Source organism: Canis lupus, chromosome 20, assembly GCF_003254725.2.
Source record: "Canis lupus dingo isolate Sandy chromosome 20, ASM325472v2, whole genome shotgun sequence".
Classification (NCBI taxonomy): Eukaryota; Metazoa; Chordata; class Mammalia; order Carnivora; family Canidae; genus Canis; species Canis lupus.
In genome coordinates this window covers 5,770,387-5,796,684 of record NC_064262.1, presented here as the reverse complement: position 1 = coordinate 5,796,684, position 26,298 = coordinate 5,770,387, and the positions used below count along the sequence as shown (strand labels likewise).

The 26,298-nt window shown below is 53.9% G+C and overlaps 1 protein-coding gene across 2 annotated transcripts in view; it reads right to left on the bottom strand.

Moving 5' to 3' along the window:
* PLXND1 (plexin D1) overlaps positions 1-26,298 on the bottom strand; it is a 55,602-nt gene that overhangs the window by 13,904 nt on the left and 15,400 nt on the right. For both annotated transcript variants that reach the window (XM_049097671.1, XM_025449296.3), the window contains exons 2-20: positions 23,894-24,070; positions 21,147-21,278; positions 20,780-20,880; positions 20,554-20,683; positions 18,869-19,046; positions 18,606-18,714; positions 18,146-18,248; positions 13,029-13,130; positions 10,575-10,664; positions 10,259-10,352; positions 9,118-9,272; positions 8,031-8,182; positions 7,026-7,125; positions 6,794-6,933; positions 5,779-5,946; positions 5,605-5,695; positions 5,140-5,403; positions 4,897-5,046; positions 3,929-4,043 (exon numbers count right to left, since the gene is read on the bottom strand). In XM_049097671.1, coding sequence (XP_048953628.1) covers positions 3,929-4,043; positions 4,897-5,046; positions 5,140-5,403; positions 5,605-5,695; positions 5,779-5,946; positions 6,794-6,933; positions 7,026-7,125; positions 8,031-8,182; positions 9,118-9,272; positions 10,259-10,352; positions 10,575-10,664; positions 13,029-13,130; positions 18,146-18,248; positions 18,606-18,714; positions 18,869-19,046; positions 20,554-20,683; positions 20,780-20,880; positions 21,147-21,278; positions 23,894-24,070 — 2,551 coding nt within the window. The remainder of the gene's footprint in view (positions 1-3,928; positions 4,044-4,896; positions 5,047-5,139; positions 5,404-5,604; positions 5,696-5,778; positions 5,947-6,793; positions 6,934-7,025; positions 7,126-8,030; positions 8,183-9,117; positions 9,273-10,258; positions 10,353-10,574; positions 10,665-13,028; positions 13,131-18,145; positions 18,249-18,605; positions 18,715-18,868; positions 19,047-20,553; positions 20,684-20,779; positions 20,881-21,146; positions 21,279-23,893; positions 24,071-26,298) is intronic.

Sequence of the window (26,298 nt, the reverse complement as noted above, 5' to 3'; positions counted from 1 at the left end):
CATTTTATGAAATCAGCATTATCCTCATACTAAAACCAGAAAGAGGCATTACAAAAAAAGAGAACTACAGCCCAACATCACTGAACAAAGGTGCAAAAATCTGCAACAAAATATTACCAAACCGAATTCAACAAGACATTAGAAGATCATACACCATGACCAAGTAGGAGTCATCGCAGGGACACAAGGATGGTTTAACACCCATAAGTCACACAACGTGATACACCACATCAACATAAAAATGAAGGATAGAAATCATTTGATCATCTCAATAGATGCAGAAAAAGAATTTGACAAAATTCAACATCTTATGATAAATATTCTCAATAAAGTGAGTACAGAGAGACATACTATAAAGTGATATAGGACATATAGGATGGAGACAAAGTTAATATCAAACTTAACAGTGAAAAGCTGAAAGTGTTTCCTCTAAGATCAGGAAGGATGCCCATTCTCACCAATCTTACTCAACGTAGCATTTAGAAGTCCTAGCCACAGCAATTAGGCAAGAAAAAGAAGTAAAAGGCATCCAAATTGGAAAGGAAGAAGTAAAACTGTCACTATTTGCAGATGATATATGTAGAAAACTTTAAAGACTCCACCAAAAAACCCCACAAAACAACAACTATTACAACTACTAAACATACAGGATACTAATTAGTATGCTATTATTGTCTTTCTATACACTAATAAAGAACTATTCAGAAAGAGAAATGGGAAAATAGTACCATTTACAATTGAATCAAAAAGAATAAAATACTTAGGAATAAATTTTATCAAGGAGGTAAAAAAATGTTTACTCTGAAAACTAGAAATTATTGATGAGAAACACTTGGGATGACACAAAAGAAATGGGATATACCATGCTCATACATTGGAAGAATTACTGTTAAAATGCCCTCACTACCCAAAGCAATATACAGACTCAGTGCAATCCCTATCAAAATACCAGTGGTATTTTTCACAGAATTAGAATAAACAATCCTAAAATGTAAACAGCCAAAGAAATTTTGAGAAAGAATAAAACAGGAGGTGCCATGCTCCCAGGTTTCAAGCTATATAGCCAAAGCTAAGGTAATCGAAACAGTATAGTACCACACAAAACAGGCACGTAGACCAAGGTACTAGAATAGAGTCCACAAATAAACTCATACTTACATGGTCAATTAATCTTCAACAAAGGAAGCAAGAATATACACTGGGTTAAAGACAGTTTCTTCAATAAATGGTATTGGGAAATCTGGACAGCCATATGCAAAAGAATGAAATTGGATCATTTTCTTACACCATATACAAAAATAGAGTCCAAATGAGTTAAAGACTTAAATTTGAGGTTTGAAACCATAAAGCTGCTAGAAGAAAACATAGGCAGTAAGCTCTTGGACATCAGTCTTAGCAATATTTTTTTGGATCTGTCTCCTCAGGCAAGGGCAACAGGAGCAAAAATAAACAAATGTAACTACATCAAACTAAAAAGCTTTTGAACAGCAAAGGAAACCATCCACAAAACAAAAAAGCAACCTATTAAATGGAAGACAATACTTGCAATGTATCTGATAAAGGTTGATATTCACAATATATAAAGACTCCTACAACTGAAAAGCAAAAAAAAAAAAAAACAAAAAAACAAAAAAAAACAAGCCATCTGATTAACAAATGGGCAGAGGACCTAAATAGACTTTTTTTTTTTTTTTGCAAAGAAGACATGCAGATGGCCAACAGACACATGAAAAGATGCTCATCATCACTCATCAAAAATACAAATCACAACCACAATGGGATAGCACTTCACACCTGTCAGAAGGGCTGGTATCAAAATGACAAGATATAACAAGTGTTGGTGAGGCTGTGGAGAAAAGGAAACCCTGGTAAACTGTTGGTAGGCACATAAATGGATGCAGCCACTATGGAAAACAGGAGGCTCCTCAAAGATTAAAAATACAACTGCCCTGGGACCCAGCAATTCTACTTCTGGGTATTTAGCTGAAAAAAATGAAAATACTAATTCAAACAGATACAGGCATCCAGATGTTCATTACAGCATTATTTATAATAGCTAAGACATGGAAGCAAACCCAAGCATCCATGGGAAGATGAATGGATAAAGAAGATGTGGTATATAGAGACAATGAAATATTACTCAGCCCTGAAAAATTAAATCTTGCCATTTGTGACAATATGGATGGACCTAGAGGGTGTCACACTACAAAGTCAGACACCGAAAGACAAATGTTATGTGATTTCACTTAGAATCTAAAAAACAGAGGATCCCTGGGTGGCGCAGCGGTTTGGCGCCTGCCTTTGGCCCGGGGCGCGATCCTGGAGTCCCGGGATCGAGTCCCACGTTGGGCTCCCGGCATGGAGCCTGCTTCTCCCTCCTCCTATGTCTCTGCCTCTCTGTCTCTCTGCCTCTCTCTCTATCATGAATAAATAAATAAATATTTTTTAAAAAAGAATCTAAAAAACAAAACAAAATAAACAAGTAAAACAAAATAGAAATGGATTCATAAATGCAGAGAAAAATCTGGTGGTTCCTAGAGAGGAGGGGTGGGGGGAATTGGGTGAAACAGGTAAGGGTGCTTAAGAGGCATAAACTTCCACTTATAAAAAAAAAATAAGTTTTGGGGGACCTAACATAGGAACTATACAACATAGGGAATATAGTCAATAATGTAATACCTTTGTATGGTGTCAGATGGTAACTGTATAAAAATACTGAATCACGATATTGTGCAGCTGAACCTGATATATTTTATGTCAATTATAATTCAGTAAAAAATAGAGGTAAACAGTGGCTCTCTTTGGGCAAGAAAATTATGAGTGATTTCTGTTCTCTGCTTTTTTTTTATCATTTTTCAGTTCTTTCCACAATGACCAGGTGTTAACTCGTGAAACGAGAAAATTAAAAATAAATATATAAATAAAAGATAAAAAATTATGAAACATTTAAAAGATGTCACAGAGGTATTATAATTCCTTTCTGGGGTGGGGGAAGGGACACACACACACACACACACACACACACACACACACACACACATTGCCAACCCTTGAACAGCTGGGTTTGAACTGTGTGGTCCATTTGGATGCAGATTTTTAAAAATAAAGTACTGTGAGTGTATTTTTTCTCTCTTATGATTTTCTTAATAAGATTTTCTTTTCTCTAGCTACTTTATTGTAAGAATACAGTATGTAGGGATGCCTGGGTGGCTCAGTGGTTGAGTATCTGCCTTTGGCTTCTTAGGACATGATCCCAGGATTCTGGGATGGAGTCCCACATCGGGCTCCCCGCAGGGAGCCTGCTATTCCCTCTGCCTGTGTCTCTGCCTCTCTCTGTCTCTCTCATGAATAAATAAATAAAATCTTTAAAAAAAGAATGCAGTGGGTAATATATATAACCTACAAAATATGTGTTCTTTATGCTATCAGTAAGGCTTCCAGACAGGAGGCTACCACTAGTTAAGTTTTGGAGGAATCAAAACTTATACATGGATTTTTGACTATGTGCAGGGTTGGGGTCAGTGCCCCAACCCCCACGTTGTTCAAGGATCAACAGTATCGCCTTCATAACCATTATCTAAATAATGGGGTAGCCAACCAAATATGTAGGTTAATCTTCCCTGAACAACCATTGTTTAAGTCCTCTCAGTAGGTCCTTATTGGCTAGAGGACAGAGTCCGGGTTCCTTTGCCAGGCACCCAGGGCCCGCAGCTAGGACACAGCACGTCCCCCAGCCTCTATCCCCTTCTACCCCCGTGTGAGCCGCAGCGGGGCCACACTTGTCAGTGAGCAACCCACCATTAGGCCTTTGTTCAAGCTGCGTCCCTGGCCCATCATGCTTTTCCTCCTATCTGCCAATCTTCAGAGGGGCTGGGACATGAGGTGGGCAGATCCGCCCTCCAAGGTGTCATGAGAAAAAGGTCCTTACCGACCACAGAGAGCAGCAGCAGGACACTGCAGATGACGATGGACACAATGATTGCGGTCTCACTGCCCCCCAGCTGTAGCGTGGCGATGGTCTGATTGAAGTTGCCTACCTGGATCTGTGTGGAGGTGGGGGGAAGGGAGCTGTAGCTTCCCTGGACCTGTGCCTTGGCTCCTCTGCTCGCTAGCAGTGGGGTCCTGGGCAAGCCGCCTAACCTCTTTGAACCTCTGATGCCACATCTATAACCCAGAGACAACTGCGCCCACCTCCCGGGAATGCTGGAAGGGCTAAATGAGGGGATGCTTGGCAAGCCCTGGCCGAGAGGCAACACTCAGCACAGAGGACTGTGTTTATTATCGCAGCCTGGGGAGGAGCTGCAGAGCAGCAAGAGAGGCAGGGCAGTTCACAGGGTCTGGCTGCTGTCGCCAAGTACCTGGAAGGCTGTTCCAGGACACGGGGAGCAGGCAACGTTTGGGGATTCAGAGGGCATAACAGGGTCTAGGGTGAGGGTGCAAGGGAGTTTTCCCAGACAGAGCCCTCCTAGGCAGCATGTGCTGCCTGGGAAGGAGCGAGCTCCCCATCCTCAGAGGTGTGCAAGCAGGTACAGCCTAGTAAAGGTCCCACTTCTGGGCTCTCTCTGCCCTCCTGTTTCCCTTCCGTCTGTGACTCTGCATGGTGACTGGCAGCCCAGACTCTAGGTGGAGCATCAGGTGGAGCAGGGGCAACTTCTAATGCCCTCTGATGCTCCAGCCCCATCAGGCCTCTCTGGGGCTGCTCATTGACCAGGAGCAAGTCACTAAATTCTTGGGCCTTTCAATAGAGGATGTAAACCTCTGCTGTGCTCCCCTGGCCTCTTCCACTGAGCATGAAAATGCTTAGCTCTGACACACAAGGAAGGGGTGGGCCCTCAATCAGATGGGGCAGGGCTGGGGGCCAGGTCTGCCTCCACCTAGCGCACCCTGTTCACTCACTGTGATGGGCAACTGCCCCTCGGCTGTGCCCAGTGACTCATTGACCGAGCAGTGGATGACTCTATCTGAGACAATCTGGATGTCACAGGCCACCTGGCCTATCTTGATCCGGTACTCGTGGCTCTCGAGCCCCAGGCTGTCCTGCTCCTTCTGTGGAGGCAGAGTGTGTGGGGGGGTGCTCGCTGAGGTGCACGGCTGAGCCCGGCCCCATTCATCCCTGCCCTGACGCCCACTGACACTCACATGGATGACCAGGGTGAGGGGCTCCCCGGGGTGGTGCTTGATCCACTTCTCCCTCTTGGCCGTGGAGAACTGCGGGTCAGGGAGGTAGTCCAGGCGGAACCTGCTGCCCCGCCGCGCCTCGTCGGGGTCCAGCAGCTCCTCCGCCACAGCCGCCTCGTCGGCATAGGCCCGCCCGTTGATGAAGAAGTCCACAGGTGCTGATGCGTTGCTCAGGGCCCCAGGGGATGGGCAGGTGATGAGGGTGGAGTTGAGAACTTTGCAAAGCTAGTAGGGGAGGGCCAGGGCCAAGGGTGGGGATGGACAGACAGATACAGAGAAGTGACAGATATGGAGAAAGGGGAGAGATTGAGGTTCAAGGAGACAGAGAGGGAGAGACACAGTGATGCGGGAGACGCAGTAGGGTGAGGCCCGCTCAATCAGGGCTATGGGCTGCTCCCCACCCCACCTTGGCCCCTGCCCCCTCACCGTGGGCTCCCGGCCAATGTGATGCACGGCCATGGACACATTCTGCACCATGTGGAAACGCTCACCGGCCACCGTGATGGTCCTGCCGCCACTGTGGGGGACAGCAAGCCCCATCAGCCCACCTGCCACTCCAGAGCGTGAGCTCAGCCTGAGGGTCAGGGTCTGGGGTCTCACCTGACAGGGCTGCGGCGGGGACTGATGGCAGTGATGACTGGGTTCTGCATGTACTGGAAGGTGAGGTTGCTGCGCACGCAGCCCCGGCGCTCGAAGCGCACGCACACAGGCACGGGGGCCGGCAGGGCGCCCTCAGGCACCGTGCAGGTGATGCTGGTTTCCGTGCGCCTGTGGGAGGGCAGTGGTGTCATCCGCAGGGCCCCGGCCTCCCACTGATGGCTCCCACTTGCCCATCGGCCGGGCTCAGGCCCGTGCACTTGGCCTGGGTTCCAGGGCTCCTCTGCCGCTCCCAACCTGGTCTTCTGGCCCCATGCACAGAAACCTGTTATTTCCATATTCCTACTGCCCCGCCTCTGCTCCACTGTGCTTCCCACCTTCAACACCTTCCCCCTCCTCTGACCCTGCCCACACTTTCCAATCTTCTGCTCCATCCCACACCATCCAAGAAGCTTCTTCCCAGAGCTCCTCTCTCCACTGCACCCCTGCTGAGGAGTGGCTCTGAAAGCACTGACTTTTTCCCCAATCTCAGATATTTCGATTTCCTGAGGGAGTGTCTGCTTTCCCCTGGGGGCTGAGACCGCTGGGCTCCTCTTGGTATCCCCTAGTAATGACCATCCTTGGGCCCTGGTACACAGGAAGTACATAATAAAAACAGGCATTTCACCAAGAGGTTGTGGACCACGCCACTGCCACCAAACACAACCCTGGGCCAGCCAGAGGATCTCAGAACGTGTGGGATCATCACCATTTTCGATGAGCTGTCACTTACAGAGCACCTACTGTATACCAGGCACAGAGTACTATTCATAAGTACTACAGTATGAGTACTACAGAGAACTCATACTGGTTCTTACTAGATGAGGATACTGAGGCTCAGAGGGGGAGAGGGGCTTGGGCTAGGGGACACAGCAGGTGAAGACCCAAGTATCGCTTGGTGCAAGGATGTCACTCCACTCATCTAGCACCCCCACCCCAACTCTCCTGGGCTAGGAGTGGCCCAGGACCAGGGGCTTACACAAGCTCTGTGCAGGGCTCTGTGTCATTCACCAGGACTTGGAGCTCGGAGCCCACGTGGAGGTCGCTTCCGTGAATTATGATTCTGGTGCCCCCGGCCTTGGGGCCCTTGTCAGGCTCCAGGAATTGGACCAGGGGCAGCTGTAGGGAGGGAGACAGGTGGTGGGGCCTCAGACTTTCCCCCCAAGTGTGGCTGGTGGGGTGGGCAGGAAGGTGGGAGTGGCCTCCCTTACCACGTAGGAGAAGCGCTCCCGTGACTTGCCCTCCTTGGAGGCGTTCACTGTCACCACGTCTGAGAATGGCCCTGGGGCTGGCCCTGTGGCACACACAATCCTGCGGGGAGGCAGCTTTGGTCAGCGGAGTGGGCTGAGCATCTCCAGGGCTGGGTATTCTCCCTTAAATAATGCCTCCCAGTCCACCCGGAGGGTGTCTGAGCTCCCCACTCTTGCACTCGACTACCCACCCCTCCCACTCACAGTGGGGGCTGCTATCCGGCCAGGGCACCCAACAGCATCACCCACATCAATACTGAAATCATTCCCCCCCAAAATGAAATCATTCCCCATCAGGTGGAAGACAGCCACTCTGAAACCCCCAAGTGCCACCCTGATGCCAGGCTCTTCCCCGGGACCACCCTCACCCCATGACTTTCCCACACTTCTGCAAAGATATGAAAAGGGGTTGGATAAGACGGTCTCTTTGGACTGAACGTTCTCCAACCATGAGGACATCTAGGCTGGTAGACTGATGGCCTTTCTGCAAGCCAGACTTACAGTCCTTTCCCCTGCCACCCCCAAGGAAATCCAGCTCACTCCCTGCTACTCTAGCAGCCCTCTAGCCCCAGACCCTGGTACCACACCAGCAGCCCCACACTTCGTGAACTGCAAGGTTTTTGTTGTTGTTTTGTTTTGATTTTTGTATCAGTGCCAAGTTTCTGTGGAAGTGGAACTGGTCTAGGGGAACGTGGGAGGGCTTCCCAGAGCAGCAGGCATTGAAATGGGAACTTGAAGGGTAAAGAGGAGTATCCAGAGCAGAATGGGCAGGATGCACACGGAGAGGGGATGGACTTGAGCAAGGTCCAGGACACCTGGAGGTGGGCCACTTCTGGGGAGCAGCAGGGTGCCGGGGAGGGTGGGATGACAGAGGGGAGAGAGGAGGGCAAAGCTGTGGTTGGCACTTTTGGGGGCGGGTCGCTAGAAGTCATTCAGACCCCACCCTGGGCACTGCCCACTACTTACTCCTCTGACACCGTGTATCTGTTAGCCAGTGGCTCACAGGCTACGCTGCCAACCCACACGCCATGGGCCACATCGCTAAGCCGCCGGCCTAGATTCCTGCCTCGGATGGTCAATAGGGTCCCGCCATCCAAGGGGCCACTCAGGGGCTCAATCTGCCAGGGGACAGAGGATGAATGAAGTTCTGAGGCTTGGAAGGTCAGCAGCCTCCTCGCTCACCCACCCCTACTATTGCATACACCCAGGAGGAGGCATGACCACGTCCACCTGCTGCTCAGGAGAAGGTACTGGCTCTGAGAGAGTTGGGACCACTGCTCACTTGACAGGTCACTGGGGCTGCCAGTGAGGATGTGCGTGCGGGTTACTGAGCCCACGTGGGCATGGGGATGTGAGTATGCATGCACAAAGTCAGTGACATTGGTGGGGGGAGTCTCCAGGGGACGACGAGGTCCACCTCCCAGTGGCCAAGTCTGACCACATGATCTTGCATCCCAGCCAGAACTTATTGGGCCAGGGAGGGGCACCTGGCCAAGGCTAAGCCGATGACAATCCCTGTAAGACTTTCATTTTTTAAGTTAATTTTTAGAATTTTATTTAAATACAATTTGCCAACATATAGTATAACACCCAGCGCTCCTCCATAAGATTTTCTTCACTGAAACTGAGGCTTGGTTATTACTGATCTCAGTTATCATCCTATTGGCAAGGTTTCCCCGACCTCGCTATAAAAACTAGACACGAGTTCCAGCGTCTCTCCCACCCCAGACTCTCCCCTTTATTCTGTTTTTCTTCATAGCACTTACCACCTTCTATATGTAAATTATTTATTTCCTTACTTATTACTGCCCACCCTCCTCCCCCACTACACCATTAGCTCCATGTCGACGGTGGTACTTTGTTTTGTTCACAGCTGTGTCTCCGGCACAGAGGGGGCCTGGCACCCAGCAGGTGCTCAGTAGGTTTTACTACATGCATATGCCTGGTCGTGTGCAAGCACAGGTGCACGGGTCTGAGAGCCCATGCAGGGTGCTATGTGTGTTGCACATGCAGGCATGTGGTACGACAGGCCTCCGTGGGTGGGGGTGCTTACCGTGCGGATCTCGGGGGCAGGGCAGGTGCCAGGCAGGGGCTGCAGGGGCCCCCGCAGGCGGCAGCCATCACTCCACACGCACAGGTGTCCCAGGTCCTCCCGACCTAGGCACTGAGAACAGTCGGGGCTGCCCATGGCACAGTTATAGACTTCCACTGGGAGAGACATGGAGGCAGCATGGGTCAGCGCCCCCATGACCACGGCGCCCTCTGCACTCACCCTCGTGCTGTGGTGTCCCACCCAGAGGTGAGTCCAGGTTCTCCAAACTCTCCAGGGCCTGTGTTCAGCACAGTGCAGCAGCCACAACCTCATTAAAATCATCTGCCCTCACCGTGACTCAAACAAGTGGGAGCTCTTTATCAGCCCCAATTGACGGATAAGAGACTGAGGCTCGGAGAGGAGGAATGACTTGCCCAAGGTCACACAGCCCGTGTGTGGCAGGGCTGGGCCTCACACACAGGCCTGAGTGGAACTGTTTACCCCCCAGTGGAGCTTGGGGATGCTGGGGAACCACCGAGCAATGTGGGCTCTGTGGGCACCAGGGCCTCAGATTCTCAGGGTGGCCCAAGAGGGAGTGTGGGGAGGGTTCTTCAGGGCCTTGGGTATGCAGGCTGGTTCTAGGGTCTCTCTGGGGTCTTCATGGTAGGGATGTGGGGGGCGGGTATGCTCACCAGGGATATCCAAGGCTCTCCATGAACAGGCTCTTAGAGAATTGACTCAATACATGTAAGAGCCGTAAGGACACTAGCCACCATCTGGGGGTGCTGACTATGTCCCAAACACAGCTGTAAGATTTGTGTGTATCATCTCAGCAAATCCTCACCAAGCCTTCTGTGAAAGGACCTGTGCCTCATGTCACACGGGGACAATGAGGCTCAAAAGGGAAGGCTGAGGAAGTGCCCAAAGCTGCGCAGCCATTTTGGGCACAGAGATGTCTGGCCCGGAGCAGTTGCTCAATGGATAAGTACTGAGCGAGTGACCAGGTACAGAATGGCAAGGCTGGGATCTGAGGGCCTGTGCGTAGGGAACAGCAAGTGGGACATCTGTGCCTGCGGCGAGCACTGGCTGAGTCCCCCAGTGCAGATCCCCACCCGTTAAGGCTGAACTCCCTGGGGACATCTGGGTAGGTGGGGGTCCCCACCTGTCATGGGGTCAGGGCTGTCCAAGAATCGGGCTGGCTGCCCCTTTAGTTGGAGGCTGAGTGGAAACACCTGGCTCTTCTGGGTTGTGTGCAGCTGCAAAAGGACAAGAAAAAGCATGAAGGACATGGGTGATGTCTAAGTCTCTGCTAGGGGAGGGGATGGATATCATGAAGACAGGAGAGGGCAGGGCTGTTGAGGATGGGGAGGGATCAAAAGGAGGAGGGGAATAGGTGGGAAGGAAGGAGTAGAGCATCTGGACTTATGCAGGCCTTTCCCCACCCCTCCATCCCCCCACACTGGAGCCACACCACTTACCACCACTTGGTTGCAGTGTACAGTGGATTCATTCACCCATATGGCTTCAAAGACCTCCTCTGGCCCAAAGCTACATTCTAGGGCTGCACCCTGGGAAAAATGGGGGCACTGAGGAGTCATATCAGCACTCATTACCCTCTACCATCAGCACATCATGGTCTACCACCCTGAGATGTGGGCTGGGTCTTACTCGCAGGCTCCCACCCCTTCAGAATGTCCTTCCTGGCCTTCATGTCCAGTGTTTGAGGGAAACAAGGAGAGGTGAGAACCTAGAACTTGGCTCTTGTGCTCTCCATGCCACCAACACCCTCAATGGCCTGAACCAATGGCCTTTTACTCAGCTCACAAAGTCCCAGCTCTTTAGCATGACTAGCATTTAATGCTCATCCCAGTAAGACTTCAACCCACCCGCCCCACTTTCTGTCCCACAGGCCAGTGCCCATGCCATAGCAGGACACTCTGACATGGAACAGGCTGCCCTGCCCTCGGGCCTTTGCCTAGTCCATTGCTCCTACTCAACAAATCTCCCCTTTAACCCTTTAACTACCCTGCAAAACTCAACACAGCCTTTAGAATCCAGCTCAAATGTTCCAAAGACTTCCTAGACCCTCCCCTTAAACCAGGTGGGCACCCCTCATTTGACCATTTATTCATTTAGCAGAGGGTTGGGTGCATGTGAGGGGCCCTAGGAAGTTCCTAAAGCCTGCCCCCACCCTGTATGTTGAGGACCACCCTCAGCCCCCTAACCAGGCTCTGTTTACACTGGTCTCCCCACTCCTTGGGGAGGGTTGGGGTTGGATTTTAGCCTATGTGACACTTCCAAGGGCAGTGGATGGCAGTAAAAGAGCTCAGGTTCCATCAGTTTGAATCCTACCCTCTGGTCCTGCCTTGCTGTGCAACCCTGTGCAAGTGGCTTTCCTGTCTGAGCTTTGGTATCCTAAATTTTGTAATGGAAACAGGCTTCCCTACTCAGTAGGGTTGCTGGGGAAACTGGAGATCATGTATCTTTAGCGGGTTACATACTGTGGGTAACTAATCTATGCTAGCTGTTAGTATGCAGGAGGTGCTCAACACGTCTGTTGACTAAATAAACAGGGCCCAACGTTGCACCCTCATCTTGCCCAGCACAGGCCTCCAGGGAGCAGTATCAATAAATATGTGCTGACTGAACAAACTCAGGTTTCATGTGTGTTAGGTCAGCCTCGTGGCAGGACTTCCTGTTTATATCCCTGTTGTCAGCAGATGTGACACCCCGAGGAGAAAACAGGTCAGCACACCCCTCTGCCCTGGCCTGACCCCTCTCCCCCTCTCACTCTGAAGCTAACACAGGAAGGTGGCTGTTGAGCTCATTTGCCCACGCTAAGCCAAGAGGGGGGTCCGTCCTCTTGAGCCTCTGGGCTCAGGCCTCAGCCCCTCAGGAGAGCAGGCCCAAGCTGTCTCTGGGCTCCCCAGGGCATGGGCTCAGCAAACAGGCACACTGTGTCCCCCAGGCTATACACAGCTGGGACGCAGCAGCCCAGATCCAAACCCAGGGCACAGGCCTCCCCCATGCCAGGCTCCTGTAGCCCAAGGGAGCAGCACCGCCCTCCAGCGCAGCCCAGCCCAGGCCCCTTCACACTCCAGAGGCTCTGTCCCACTCCTGCAGGGTGGAGTCAGAGGGAGGGCACCTGCCCCTTACAAAGCTCCAGCCACGAGGCTGCTTGACACATCCCAGATGCCCAGCACGTGGTCCCACGTGTGACAGCTGTCACAGGCCTCTGCTCACCCCCTTGGAAGCAACAGATGGTGAGTCCTCAGGAGCTGGGGAGGGGGACGGCTGGCACACGTCCAGAACTCGTCAACACTTCCCACCCAAGACACTCTTCCAGGAGGGACCCAGAAAGGAGCTGCAACTCCTCTTCCCCATGTGTGGGTGGGGAGGTAAAGGCAGACTGCAGGGAAGAGCACTGTAGCAGGAGTCCGGTGCTAGGGTGCAAGTCCAGCCCTGCATCATGTACCTCAAATCACCTACTACCCCTCTCTGAGTCTCCTGCTCCCCATCTGGACAAGGGGGCTGTGCAGGGGACCTCTGGCCATTCTTCAGGTAAGACATGCCAGCCATGAACTGCAGAAGTGCGTCCAGAATCACAACTAGGGGCGGGGCAGGCAGGACATGGACAAGGTTCCCCTGTGGGCTGCAGCCCAGCTCTGCCAGGAGAGCTCGAGGGTTGGGGAGTCTGGGGGTCCTGGCCAGGGTTTCCCTCAGAAGCTGTTAGCTACCTGCTGTCCCTTGGGCTGGGCCCTCACCACCCAAGTCTCTTTCTTCCAACCCCCTGTGACCACACTGGGGCTTTCTCAGACAAAACCTGGAAATTCAGAGACGCAGAAGCAAAGTGTGGGTAGAGGGCCCAGAGCCTGGGTCCCCAACCGGGACGGCCTTCTCCCCGTCCCTGCCTGGGTCTGGCCTCCACCTACCTGGAAGGCAGCATTGGCGAGATGCACCGGGATGCTCTGCGAGCTGCCTGTGGGCATGGGTGCCAGGGCAGAGGGCAAGATCTGGGGGCAGTCCTGAGGGTTCTGCAGTCAAAACACAAAGAGGTGAGGGTGAAGCAGGAGCACTGCAGAAGAGACAGGACTCATGGCCCCTGCTCCCCGCGGGGATGCCTGCCAGCCCAGGCAGTGAGAAGCACCGGGAATAAAATCACAACAGCCGCCACCACCGAGGGAGACGTGCCCAGTGCCTTCCACACACCATCTCCTTTGTCCCTCATGACACGCCTATGGGCAGGAGACTCTATGGCCCCATTTTACAGATGAGGAAACTGAGGCACAGAGCAATGAAGTAAGCTGCCCAGTGATGGAACCAGTGCCCCCCGTGGCTGCTCTGGGGCATGCCTCACCAAGGAGGTCAGGAGGCTGAGGCTGAGGCTGAGGCCTGGCCCCATTCCCCATCTCTGGGCCTCATCTTTCTCAGCTATAAAATGAGGGGCTGCACCCACTCTCTGAGACTCGGTCTCCAGACTGGCACACATTAAATGATTCAGAAAGAAGAAACTCCAGGCTTCTGGATGGCCCTCGGCACCGAATCAATTCGCCAAATCCTAACTCCCAACAGCCCTGTGCGGTAGGTGCAATCGCTATGCCCATTACACAGCCCAGGAAGTCAGGGCACAGAGAAGCAGAGCAGTTTGCCCGAGATGGAATGGGCAGCACAAGAGGCCTCTAGTTGTCCAGACTGTTTGCTGACCACCAGGCCCAGCAGCCTCACCCAGACTGGTCCGTTTCCCTGGGAGTGGAGCCCGCTGCAGACCACGGAGGCCTCGGCTGCCGAAACCACGCGGCCGGGCCCAGGGGAGGCCCCTGAGCTGACCATTCTGTGGGCCTGGGCCAGCTCAGTGTGAGCACACACAAATCCCTGTGCCTCCAAGCTGCTGTCCTGCACAGTCGCGTGTGTAAACCCCATGGAATTTCAGAGAATGGAACCCACATGTTTGCAATCAGTTTTCATGGCTGCCGCCAGTTCTGCCTTTGCAACTGGCCGGGGGCTCCGTGCTGTCCTCCCAGCTCCAGTCCACCAGCGGGTAGGTGGCTGATGGGGGGTCTGGGGGGTAAGGGTCAAAGCAGGGGGAGCCTTCCACAGGAGGCCCCCCCCACCAGAGGAAATGACATGGGACCACCCCTGAGGGTCCCCCATTCTCCTTGATCCTCAGCCAAGATTCCACGACCACTTGGTGCTTGTACCCATTCTACAGAGTGGAACTGAGGCCGAGGCTCCTGCACACCTCTGCCCTCCGTCGGTACCTCCCCTGTCCCTCCCGCCCCAGAGCTGGCTAACCCTCCATGAGGGCAGCTGGAGTGTCTGCTGCTGGCCTCCAGCACCAGCTGCCTCCAAGTCTGGCTTGGCCTTTGGGGAACCTCCCCCACAGTCCTGTGGTTTGGGAAGACTGACTCTACTCCCTAGCTCCAGGGATAGGTGGGCACCCTGAGCCTGGCCTGGGCTCAGCAATTGGTTCAGGGAGCATATGTGACCCTAGTTCAGCCAGTGAGAGTTAACTATGGGACTTCTGCAGAACCAATAAGAAAGAGAAGCTCTTCTCATTTTCTGGGGCTGACAGGAAATCAGGAGACTGCCTGGAACTGCTGAGGCCGACTGGCTACGGAAAAAAGAGGGCCGCCTGAGCGCGGACCCCACCCAGAGGGGCAGGAAGTCCCAACACCGTGGTGGGAACCCCTGGATCCAGCTATACCTGAAGATGATACCGTGCCCTCCCACCCCAGACTTCACACTCACACGAGTCAATTAATTCTGTTGGGGCCAAGGCCAAGTTTGAACTAGGGTTTCCCAGCATGTGACCAAAGGCTAGGGGCCTCCCTGCCCCATCCCAAGCCAGGACATGGACACCTCAGAAGGAGGCATCCCCTTTGCTGGCTTCTCCCCTTTGCTGGAATGCCATGCAGGGCACCACCTGCAGGTTCAGGAAACCACAGCCAGTTCCCCATACTCCAGGCAGAGCTGAGAAACTGGGACACCAGGAATGAGGATAGATGCTCGGTCAGCAGTGCCAACAGCCACAATCAACCCGGACGGGAACCCAGTGTGTGCTGGTTCACAGAGGGACTCACCTGTCCCCACCCTGGGCCTCACAGACTCTATCACAGCCTTTCCCATGTTCAAGGGTCAAGAACTGGCATCCCAATATAGTGTAGCTGGCCCAGGGACCCTGAACCCACCTGACCTGGTCCCTTCCTACTTTCTGTACCCTCACGACCCCCTGAACTATCCCCTGTTCCTACCAAACCACTCTCCCCACTAGTTCCTCACAAAGTACAGGTTCACAGTGGCATCCAGGCCAGCCTCCCTGTCAGGGGGGCCTCCCCTCCCATCTCTCCTCCCCTCCTCCACTTTCTCCTTCTGGGGCCCAAGGGAATAGGAAAGTGACAGGAGACTCAGCCCCTGGCACTTGCCCAGGGACACCTCCTTGACCTAGCCCAAGCCCTACTATGTCCTCCCAGCTCTCGAGGGGTGCAGGCAGATGTGCACATCCTACCCCACCCCGCCCACTACTTGACCAGAAGCATGGTGTCGCATGGCGAACTGAAATGTAATTAAATGCCAACTTAAATATCAGTTAGAGCCTTCTGCAGGCCTGGGGAGGGGGCTGCCTCTTCTGCTGGATTACCATAATCCTTTGAGACAGGCCCTCTCTGTGCCCCCCTGCCCCAACTCCTGGCCCCCAGAGCTGCAGACCTGGGGGAGATGGTTTATGAGGTGCTGCCCCAGAAACACCTCCAGGCTGGTGAACTGCTATGCATCTGTCAGGACCCTGCCCAAAGGTTCCCTTCCCGGAGAAGCACTACCTGGCCCAATCCAGCAAAGTGGCCACCAGCGCCTAAGGAACATAGTGGCTTTTTAGTGAGTACCTACCATGTGCCACGTATGGAGTTGGTGCCTCACAGATGCAATTCTGGATTCCCAGCACGGCAAGACAGGCCGTATTATAGTATGGTTTTATAGTAAGTAAAATAGGCGATGGGGAAACAGGCACAGAGAGGTTCAGTAGCTTGCCCAGGATCACACAGCCACAACTCACACCTCAGGCTCTTGGGGAGGACAAAACTATGTCTAACTGGGTTCTTTCCCAGTGCCTTGTGCAGACTTAGGCCTACAAAGGGTGCCCAATAAATGCTGAATGAATCATGTTGAGGCTGGGTCTTCCTCACCCTCATCCCTGTAGGTTACAGCATAAGACTCAAGCTGCCAGCACAAATGCTTTATGTTCACAGTCATTGAGTTCCTACTACGTACCAAGCCCTGGGCTGGGGGCTGGAAGATGTGGTCCCCAAAAGAGAATAGGAGTCCTGGTTGGCCCGGACTGGAAACCTGGCATCCAATGCAGAGGCTTGGGGGCCTCCCCTATGGTTTGGCCACAAAGACTCCCCTGGGGCTCTCTCCCAGTGCCAGAAGGCCCATGTTACTGTGTCAGTCCTTTGAGTTAAGCTCCTAGATGACTCTTCTTCAAAGCAGTGCCGGGGCTCTGGCAGGAGGTACATAGACCAGAGGTTTCCAGGTGTGGGCCATGGAGCCCCCCTGCCCCTTAGCATGTACACATTGATCTCTGCACCTGCTTGGAGGATTCCTGATGAGGTTCTCTGAGCCCAGAGCCAAGAGGCTGGGGCTTTAGATGCTCTGGGGCCTGGAGCTCCTTCCCTAGGATACATGCCCAGGGTGACCTCCTCCTGCCAAGAATCAGGGCCCCCAGGACCCTATTGGCTACCTCAGTTGTACCATCTGGAAAATGGAGCATCCATCTCCTGGGGAGAGGACCCTCAGGCAGGGACTCGGTGACTAATATAAGACAGGTCTGAGAGGGGATGAGCTGTGATCTCAGAACCCTGGCACTACCACTACCAACTCCCCCCAGCCTGGCCCCAGCCTAGCCATCCCAGCTGGTGGAGCATGACAGCCCCAGCCAAAGTCTCGGGAATACTATTTGGTCATCCCTGGCTTGAAGTTGGGATGCCCTTAGAGGCTTTTTGGGCAAAGACACGAGGCCACCCTGTGAGTGAACACACCTCGGAAATCAACCATCTGCAAGGTATGTAGCATCTTCATTTGTATTTCCCCCTGCTCCTCAACTCTCCCCACCACGCCCATCTGCGGTATAATTGATTCAATCCAGCCATCCCATAGCACCAGAGAGGGCCTGGATCCTGGCCAGCTGTAGAGCTCAGGGGACCAGCATAAGCAACAGGACCTGAAAGCATATGATTCCTGAGGCCAGCTCATCTTCTCTGCCTGAGGAATCACCTACCCCTGGGTCGACAGTGTCCACAGGGAGACCAAAATGGGGCCTTTCAGCACAACTCCTGATGTGCGGAAGGCAGGAGGGGCTTGGACTCAAGGTCCCAGTCTGGTACATCCTGGCCTCAGGGACAAGTGTCCTGACCCCATAGGGTTGTTGAAAATGTTACAAGTAAAATTCACAACCAGCCAGTATTGGGGCACCTGGGTGGCTCAGTCAGTTAAGCATCTGCCTTCGGCTCAGGTCATAATCCCAGGGTCCTGGGATCAAGCCCTGAGTCAGGCTCCCTGCTCAGAAGGGAGTCTGCTTTTCCCTCTCCCTCTGCCCCCTCACCACTCAAGCTCTTTCTCTCTCTCTCCTCTCAAATTAAAAAAAAAAAATATATATATATATATAGAAACTAGCCAGTATTAGCAAAATGTGCAGAAAGGGGCCCTCCTACTGCATGCAGGTGGGAGTTTAAACTGGCTCAGGCTTTCTGGAGGCAGTTGAGTTAAAGGCATAAAAATATGGTCACGCTTTCACCCCCAAAATGCCATTTCTAGAATTGGTCTCCAGGGAATAATCAAGGATGCACACCATGCCCTGGCTATATAAGAACACAAAAAAGAAATGGGAAGCTATCAGTGTACCCAACAATAGGGGATTAGTTAAATGTGCTTTTATGTGATGAGCCAGGGCAGCTGTTGAATCTGGTGCCAGGAAGAAAATGTAATGACGTGGAAATGTTCTAAAAAAAAAAAGGTAATGAAACAGGCAGAGGGTGTCTCCCCCCCAGGCCTAACTTACCATGGGATTTGGTGAGGCCTCACACCGTGACTGGTTGGAGACACAGGCATGCTGCTGGGCACACCAGAAACAAGGCCACTGTGCCGACAGGCAGCTGGTACAGCTGGAAGGCAAGGGACACCTCAGACACTTAGCTCCCCACCCTCACTTCACCCCAGCCCCCAGGATCCGGGACCCAAGAGGTGGATCTCAACACAGGGGAAAAAGGTCTTCTGCATCATAAGGGGGTGGGGCACTTTATAAGATAATGAGCTCCCTGCTACAAGAGGTATGTAAAGAGAGAATAGACAAGCAGGGCCTTTAGGAGACTTCTCTCGGCCCCTACAGCCTCAGTGCTCATGGAAGCTGGGTCCTATGTGTCTCCAGGACATCACCATTTATCCTCCAACGGCCTTCCTGAGAACAAAGCCCCTTCCCTGTTACCCTGCCCCCCACCCAGGCAAACGCCCCAACCACTCACGCCGTGTGGGGATACACCTGTCCGACGCGGCTGCAGTTGTAGATGGTGAAATCGGCCCTGACGATATTCCGCCCGTTGACCCTCACAGACATCTCCACAATCACGTGATCTAGAGGGACCAGGGAAGCCGGGGAGAGAAGGACAAAGGCGTCGGGGGTCTCTACCAACGTCGGAGGCTGGTGATCTCAGGACCCCCATGCCTAACATTCCACCATGACACCCCTTCGGGGCTGTACTCAGAGCCCAGCGTGTGAGGCACTTACCCTGGTGGGGCGGGAACGGCGGGAACTGGTCCCTGGGCAGGAGGTTGCAGTAGGCGATCTGGTGGTCGAAGGCAGGGCCTGGGACCCGTGCCACGGTGCGGATGTTGTTGCCATAGTCACAGGCCATCTCCATGCCGCTGAGGCTGGGCAGGCTGCCGGAGATCTGCAGGATCATGCCCTAGGGACCGGCGACCCTCAGCTGGGGGACTGGGGAGCAGGTCTTCCCCCCACTGCCCCACCACCACCCTAGCAACCCTGGGAGAAGGGTGACGAGTGGCCGGGACCCCAGGCCAGAGGGCTATATCCTACATGGGGTTCCCGAGGCCTCAGTTTCCCCATCTGCAAAATGACACTGACCACCTTACAGTAGTCAGGGAGGCTCTTCATGACCTGGTCCCCATGACATCTCTGACCCCATCCCCTGATATTCCTTCCTGTCCACCCGTCTGTTCTCACCTCAGGGCATCCGCACTGGCAATTCCCTTTGCCCAGAACGCTCTTTCCAGATACCCACCTGATTCACTTGTGTCCTACCTTTGCTCAAGTGCAACATTTGCAGCATGAGGCAGGCTCCAACCTGGTCTAAAATGTCAACGTTCCCCCATCCATTCTCTACCCCTCTCTTCTGCTTCCCCTTTCACCATGGTACTTGTCACCACCGTCTTGCCATCCTATCTCATCCTATCACCTGCCTCTCAGGACCATGGTGAGCACAATGGAGAGCACATGCCCCCACAAGCATGTCAGCCACACAAGGGCCGGGGATTTGTCTGTCTTTTTCAATGCTGTGTCCCCAGAGTCTAGAACTACACTTAGCACATAGTAGGTGCTCAAAAACACACCTGATGAATGAATAAGTGAATGAATGAATGAATGAATAAATGAACAGACAAACCTATGCCCAGTCAGCCTGATGAGATAAAGCTTGTGAAGGACTCCGTGATACATAATAATGGGGAGAGGGGTGCAAAGGAGCCCCAGGCCCCATCTGCCCCTTTAGAACCACCATCTCCCCTGGTTGAGAGATGAGGACACCCAGCCTTAGAGAAGTCACTGAGGGCTGGGCTGGGCATGACCCAGGCCTGTTTGTCTCTCACTCCCTGTCCTCATAGGGGCTGCTATGGGTGGTGAGGGAGCTGTGGCAGCTCCAGGTCTTCCCTGGGCACAGGTGAAGCAGGAAGTCACTTGCCCCCATATCGCAGATTAGTCTGTTTCTAAGAACAAGAAATAGCAGCCTGGCACTTGGTGGTCCCTCTTCCCCTCCCTGTACTGGGGCTGGGAAGAGGTGGGAGGTTGGAGACTCACTCTCCTTCTACCCTCCAACCCGCTCCCTCCCTCCTGAGACTCTAGAGCCTGCCCACTTGTGTTCAAATCCCAGCTCCCCTAATCCCTCACTGTATGCCCATGAGTCAATCACTTTACCTCTCTATGCCTCAATTTCCTCATCTGTAAGATGGAGATGTTCAGAGCACCCACTTCACAGAGTTGCAGGAGGCCTAACACACGAACACCATGTGCATAGCAAGTGTTGGCACTTAGTAAATGCTCAGTAAAGCCCAGACATTCTCATGCTCTGCTTCCAGGTCCCTAGGGCACCATGGGCAGGAGTCTCTACCTCTCTGGGCTTGGGGTCAGGTGAAAGGTGGCTTCCCTCAAGCTGAGTGCCAGCTCTCCCCGTGACTCACTGAGTACTCCTGGTGCACGTCAATCTCTGCAGGCAGGACAGTCATGGTGGGGCAGCGGCTGGGGCCCTCACTTGCACTAGTCCAGAAATGCCGCTGGCTGGAGTTGGCACAGTCCTGCTGCAGGGTGCACCTGGAGCGGCAGGGCACAGGTCAGGGCCCAGGTAGGTTCCCCACAAACCCAGCTGCAGCTGCCCTGGGGCCCAGCCTCCCCCGCCAGGGGCCTCACCGTGTCTCCAGGGCACACCAGCCGCAGTAGGCATCGGCGGCACCCACGCAGTCCCCGCAGGTGGTGTGCACAGCACAGGCGGCGACTTTCACCCTGGCCATCTGGAGGCAGAGGTGAGGGCCCAGCTCAGAGAGGCTGGCGGCCCCTGTCTGGGGGAATCAGCGATGGCCAGGGCCCTGAGTGGCTGGGGAAACTGAGGCTTGATGCTCTAGCAGGGGCCATTTGGGGACACAGGGCTTCCCCGCAGAAGTGATGCCTCCACTGGGAAGTGAAGGCTTGCAGACAAGGGGGACTGGAAAGGAAGGTGCTCCTGGTGGGAGAAAGAGTGGGAGAAAGCTCGCATGTCAGGCGGGGGCTCTGACCTTACCTGGTGGGATGTCATCAGATAAAGGTAACCAGGGTCTGCTGGGTCAAACTGCATGACGTGGTGCACAGGTTCCCCGTAGGCCACTGTCACCGCCCGCCTGCTCACCACCTGCATGCTCTCATTCAGGTTGATCTGTTGAGGGGAGTGGCCATCAGCGTGATGGTGCATCAGGAGGGCGCCCATGGCGGGGCATATGCCCCTGGAGGTGGGGACCGGACTTAGGCTTGGGGTCTCAGCCTCATTGTCTTTCAGGCCTTCCAGGACTAGTGAGAAATCACGGACATGTACAGGAGGGCGGGGGGTCCGGCCTCTACACGTGTGCTTCTGCTGTGCCCCTACCAGGAACTCCCTCCCTGGTCTTCTGACTGGTCTTCTCCAACACCTCCCACCCTGTGAATACATACACACTTGACAGTTTGCAAAAGATTCTCTGAGAGGATGTCTGGCATCATGCCTAAGAGCAGGGACGTGGGTTTGAATTCTGGCTTTGACATTTACAAGCTGTACAAACATGAAGTTGTGACTCCCTTCCACCGCCAGAGCCTCAGCTTCCTGACCTAACCGGACTGCTGATGACACCTGCCCCTCAGGACCATGGTGAGCACAATGGAGAAGATGCCTGCAAAGTGCTGATGGGGCCACACTTCTCCTGCCTCTCCTCTTGTGCCCATTTCACAGATGAGGAGACTGAGGCCCAGAGAGGTGACAGACTTGGTGAGAGTCATAAAATGAAGACACTTCAGGGCTGTCACAAGGCAAGCCCAGGCCTGTCTGACCCCACAGTCCAAGGGTGGGTCTAGGGAGTGGGGGCCAAGGCCCTGGCAGAAGGAAGACCAGGACTAGTTGAGGCCTAGAAGCTTCTCTGGCTCTGAGAGCCCCTCTGCATGTCCTCCTGAGAACAGACAACGCCCAACAGAGCTCCATCAAACTTTGTTCTTTTCTGGCTGGCCCCTCACATCTCCAACATGCTGCCTTGTTGGAGGCCCCACCAGGCCCCGAGCTGGGACCAGTGGCCTAGATGCCTCCCTGGGCCGGCTGCCAGGGGCCTCCTACTGCCTGACCTTCCTCTGTGGGCTCCAGACTTTTGGTAGCTCCCTCCTGCTTATGGAATAAACTTGTTCTGGCATTCAAGGCCCCGGCAACTAACCCCAACTTACTCTGCCAGGCTCATTTCCACTCAGGCATTCTGGCCTCTAGGCCTTCGCCCACGCTGTACTCCCTGCTGGAATACTTCTCTTCCTCTCCCTTCAGCTAAGATCTGTCCTCCCGGAGCCCTCTCTAGAAGAGTTTCTCAAATGCCCTCCACACACCAAATTGAAATTCTTCTCTTCCCAGGCTCCCACAGGCTCTGTTCCAGCCTCTGAGACGTGACCCATCCAGGTGGCCTCTTGGTGGAATCTGCCCAGGCAGCCTGGGCAGTGTCCGACCTGCCCCTGCCGTCGCCCTCAGGCACCCAGCAGACTCTGAGCTTATTCCCACTCCTTCAAACATCTACTGAGCACCTACTGTGCTCCAGAGCCTGGGCTGGGTGCTGTGATCTAAGCCCCAGGCAGGGAGGGGCTGGGTGGGTAATGAGGTCTGGGTGGAGGGGTCATGTGAGCTCCTGGTAGCATTCAACCCTAGCTCTCACTGTGTGACTTTGGGGCAGTCATTTCCCCTCTCAGAGGCTTAGTGTTCTCATTTGTGAAATGGGAATCCTGGTGCCACCTCCCTCACAGGGGGCAGTTGACTCTGACCAGTCATTTCCCCCACGACAGATGAGGAAACTGAGGCTCAGGGCAAGAAGGAACCACCCTCAGGCTACACAGCTGGGACCAGCAGGGCCAGGATCTGAACCTAAGTATCTAACTCCAGAACATGAGTCCCACCATCTAAGGACCCTCACTGGGGCTTCAAATGGGGAGAAGGATGCTCCTTGTCCCGGGGTCCTGGGGCCGGGTGGCCAGGGCTCTGATCCCCAGCCCACCTCCAGCGTATGGCATCTGCCTGGGCAGCTGAGGTAATGGAGTTATCAGATCTGAGTCAATTAGGCCAGGGCCTGGTACACACTGGAGCTGTGCCAGGCAGCTGACTTTCCTGACAGGGCAGGGACAGGAGGTGGCTGAGAGGAAGCTGGCCTAGCCCCTCACCTGGGCTGGGCCCAGGCCCTGGAAAATCCTTCCTACTGCATGGTGGTGAGATTCCTCTCACCTTTCCCAGCCGCAGGAGTCATTACCTCCAGAAAGCAGTCGTCTTGGTTGGGGGGAGTTGGGGGTGGGGGGCCTCAGAGGGTGGCAGGCGGGGTGAGGAGGGAAACAGCAGTGAGAGCCCCCACTTGCCAGGCTGTGGCCTTTCCCTATCAAACCCCAATAACAGTTTCAAGAGGCAGGGCTTACAACCCTTCACAGGTGCAGAAACTGAGGCCCAGAAAAAGAAAGTACATTGTCCAAGGTCAAGAGTCCAGACACTTGAACTCAGATCCCTCTGCTTCAAAGTCCTGGGTCCTATAGACCCAAGAGAAGGGCCCTCTCTCAGGCCTGACTTCCCTCCCCTCCCAGACAGGGCAGGTTTTGTTATGAGCAAAAGTAGGCGAAACAGATGTGAAAAATGCTTTGTAAACTGTAAGGTGCTAGGCAAACTGGAGAGAATGGAGGCTAATATTAGGCGTGTAGAGGCCAGGTGTACAGCCTCCCCAGACTCAGCCTCCCCTCACCACCCCAACCACCTCGGCCTCCCCAGCTCGGACCCCCCATACCTCCCAGCCCTACCTTAAGCAGCCGCCCACTGACTGTGCCCAGGAAGACCACTGTGTAGTTGCTGACACTGGCCACAGCCACGGAGGAGAGGCCTGGGGCTCGGAACACGGGCGTGGCCTTCAGGGGCTGCAGGATAGACAGTGGGTGCTGCAGGTGGGCAGCCCCACAATCCAGTTGCTCTGGCTGTAGCTGGAAAAGAAGCAATACGTCAGACCGCTAGAACCTTCTTTGGCTCCCTGCCCACACTGTATATCAGGCCCCAGTATCAGAACTTTAAAGTCCTGCTGCTGCTTCGCATGCCCAGGTCTGGGCTGAGGCCCAGACGCTAGCAGGACCCTACCCTTGACCATTGACTGACCCCTGACCTCAGCGTTAGTCGCAGAGCTGCCCCAAGGAGATGACGTTTCGGGTAGGGAGGAAGCATACAGGAAAAGCCGTGTGATGGAGGCAAGAGGAGGTGGCAATGGGACGAGGTCAGGAGGCCAGTACGGTGAGGACAGGGTGAGGCCCCCACACCCTCCCGCACGCGGAGCTGCCCCTCCTGGCTGGTCACAGCCGGGCAGAGCAGAGGAGCCCACACCAGACCACCTGAGGCCATCCTCTGCTTCAACTTACCTGCTGCTACCCAAGAGGTATCCCTCCGGCCTTGGCTGGGTCTCCTCCTCCCAGGTCCCCTGCTCCGACCCCAGCACCACCATGCAAATGTCCAGCAGCTCACCAGACCCCAGACTGAGGCCTCCCCCAACCAAGGCCCTCCGTCTCTCCCACAAGCATACATCCCCCTCATTTGCCCACATTACAGACAGACAAACCAAGGCAAGGTGTGTCCAAATGCACGGCCCTGCCATCCACATGGGCCCAGTGCCACCCTGAGTGGCCAATCAGTCCTCCCACACATGGAGCTAATGACCCAATCATTTCCTGGACTTGTTCCCTGCCCTTCCCCGAGTCCTGTTGCTCCTTCCAAAGGTTCCTTCTGCAACTTGCACAAAAGTACAAAACAGGCCTCCAGGAAGCAGCTTTGAGAAGATAATCACGCAAATCCACAAGGATGCAGACACAAGGACAGTTTAGAAGAGTAGATGGGGAAAGGACCTCAGCATCCTGCAGGATTGAGCATGAAGATAATGGCACGTGGCCCAGGAGAGCCACCCCCACCCCTGGGGGCCACCACAACTCCGTGTAGATCATGACAGAAAGATCTCTGACTGAGAAAAGTCGCAGGATGTCAGAGGGCCGTTTTGGTAAAGCTGGCACATCCACATGATGGTAAATGTAACAACAGCCTATGTTTGGGGCGCTGGGTGGCTCAGTCAGATGAGTGTCTATCTTCGACTCAGGTCATGATCCCAGGTCCGCGGATACAGCCCACACTGGGCTCCCTGCTCAGTGGGCTCCCCACACTGGGCTCCCAAGGCCTGACAGCAGTGGGGAGTCTGCTTCTCCCTCTCCCTCGGTGTGTTCTTTCTCTCTCTCTCTCTCAAATTGGTAAATAAATAAATAAAATCTTTACTGAGAACTGACATTGTACCAGGCATCAACTCCCTAAATCCTGGTAGTCCTATGAGGTTCCCCGTCATAGACGAGGAAACTGAGGCTCATGGGGGGACAGGGCCTGCTCTAGATCACCAGTTGCAGTGTCATGCCTCTCTGGTTGAAACTGGCAGCATACCCCTGGGCCCCTGGACACTGGATGTGGGCAGCCAAGGCTCTGAGCCTCGGAAGGTCACCAGAATGTAGCATCAGAACTGGCAGCCTAAGCGTTTTTTTTTTTTTTTTTTTAAGATTTTATTGATTTATTCATGAGAGACAGACAGAGAGAGAGGCAGAGACATAGGCAGAGGGAGAAGCAGGCTCCCCATGGGGAGCCTGATGCAGGACTCCATCCCAGGACCCCAGGATCATGACCTAAGCCAAAGGCAGACGCTCGACCACTGAGCCACCCAGGCGTCCCTGTTGGTTTTTTTTTTTTTTTAAGATTTTATTTATTCACAAGAGACACAGAGAAAGAGAGAGAGGCAGAGACATAGGCAGAGGGAGGAGCAGGCTCCACGCAGGGAGCCTGATGTGGGACTTGATCCTGGGACCCCAGGATCATGCCCTGGGCCAAAGGCAGGCACTAAACCACTGAGCCACCCAGGCATCCCCCTGTTGGGTTTTTTAAAATTCCTCATTTATGCTTTTTGCAAGCCTAAGTCACTGATGATGTGCCTGTATGGGGTTTGCTCAAAATCTCAGCTAGTTTTCAAAAACAATAAATACCAGGTCCTCCTGTCCTTGGGTGAATAAACACAGTTTCAGGCCCCACAAGCCTCTAGGTGAGGCCTGTATCCCAGGGTGTCCTGGGGGGCTGAGCCCTGAGCCCAGAGTGGGGTGGGGTTGGGGCTACCTCTGGGCCAAAACCCATGAGTGGGTAG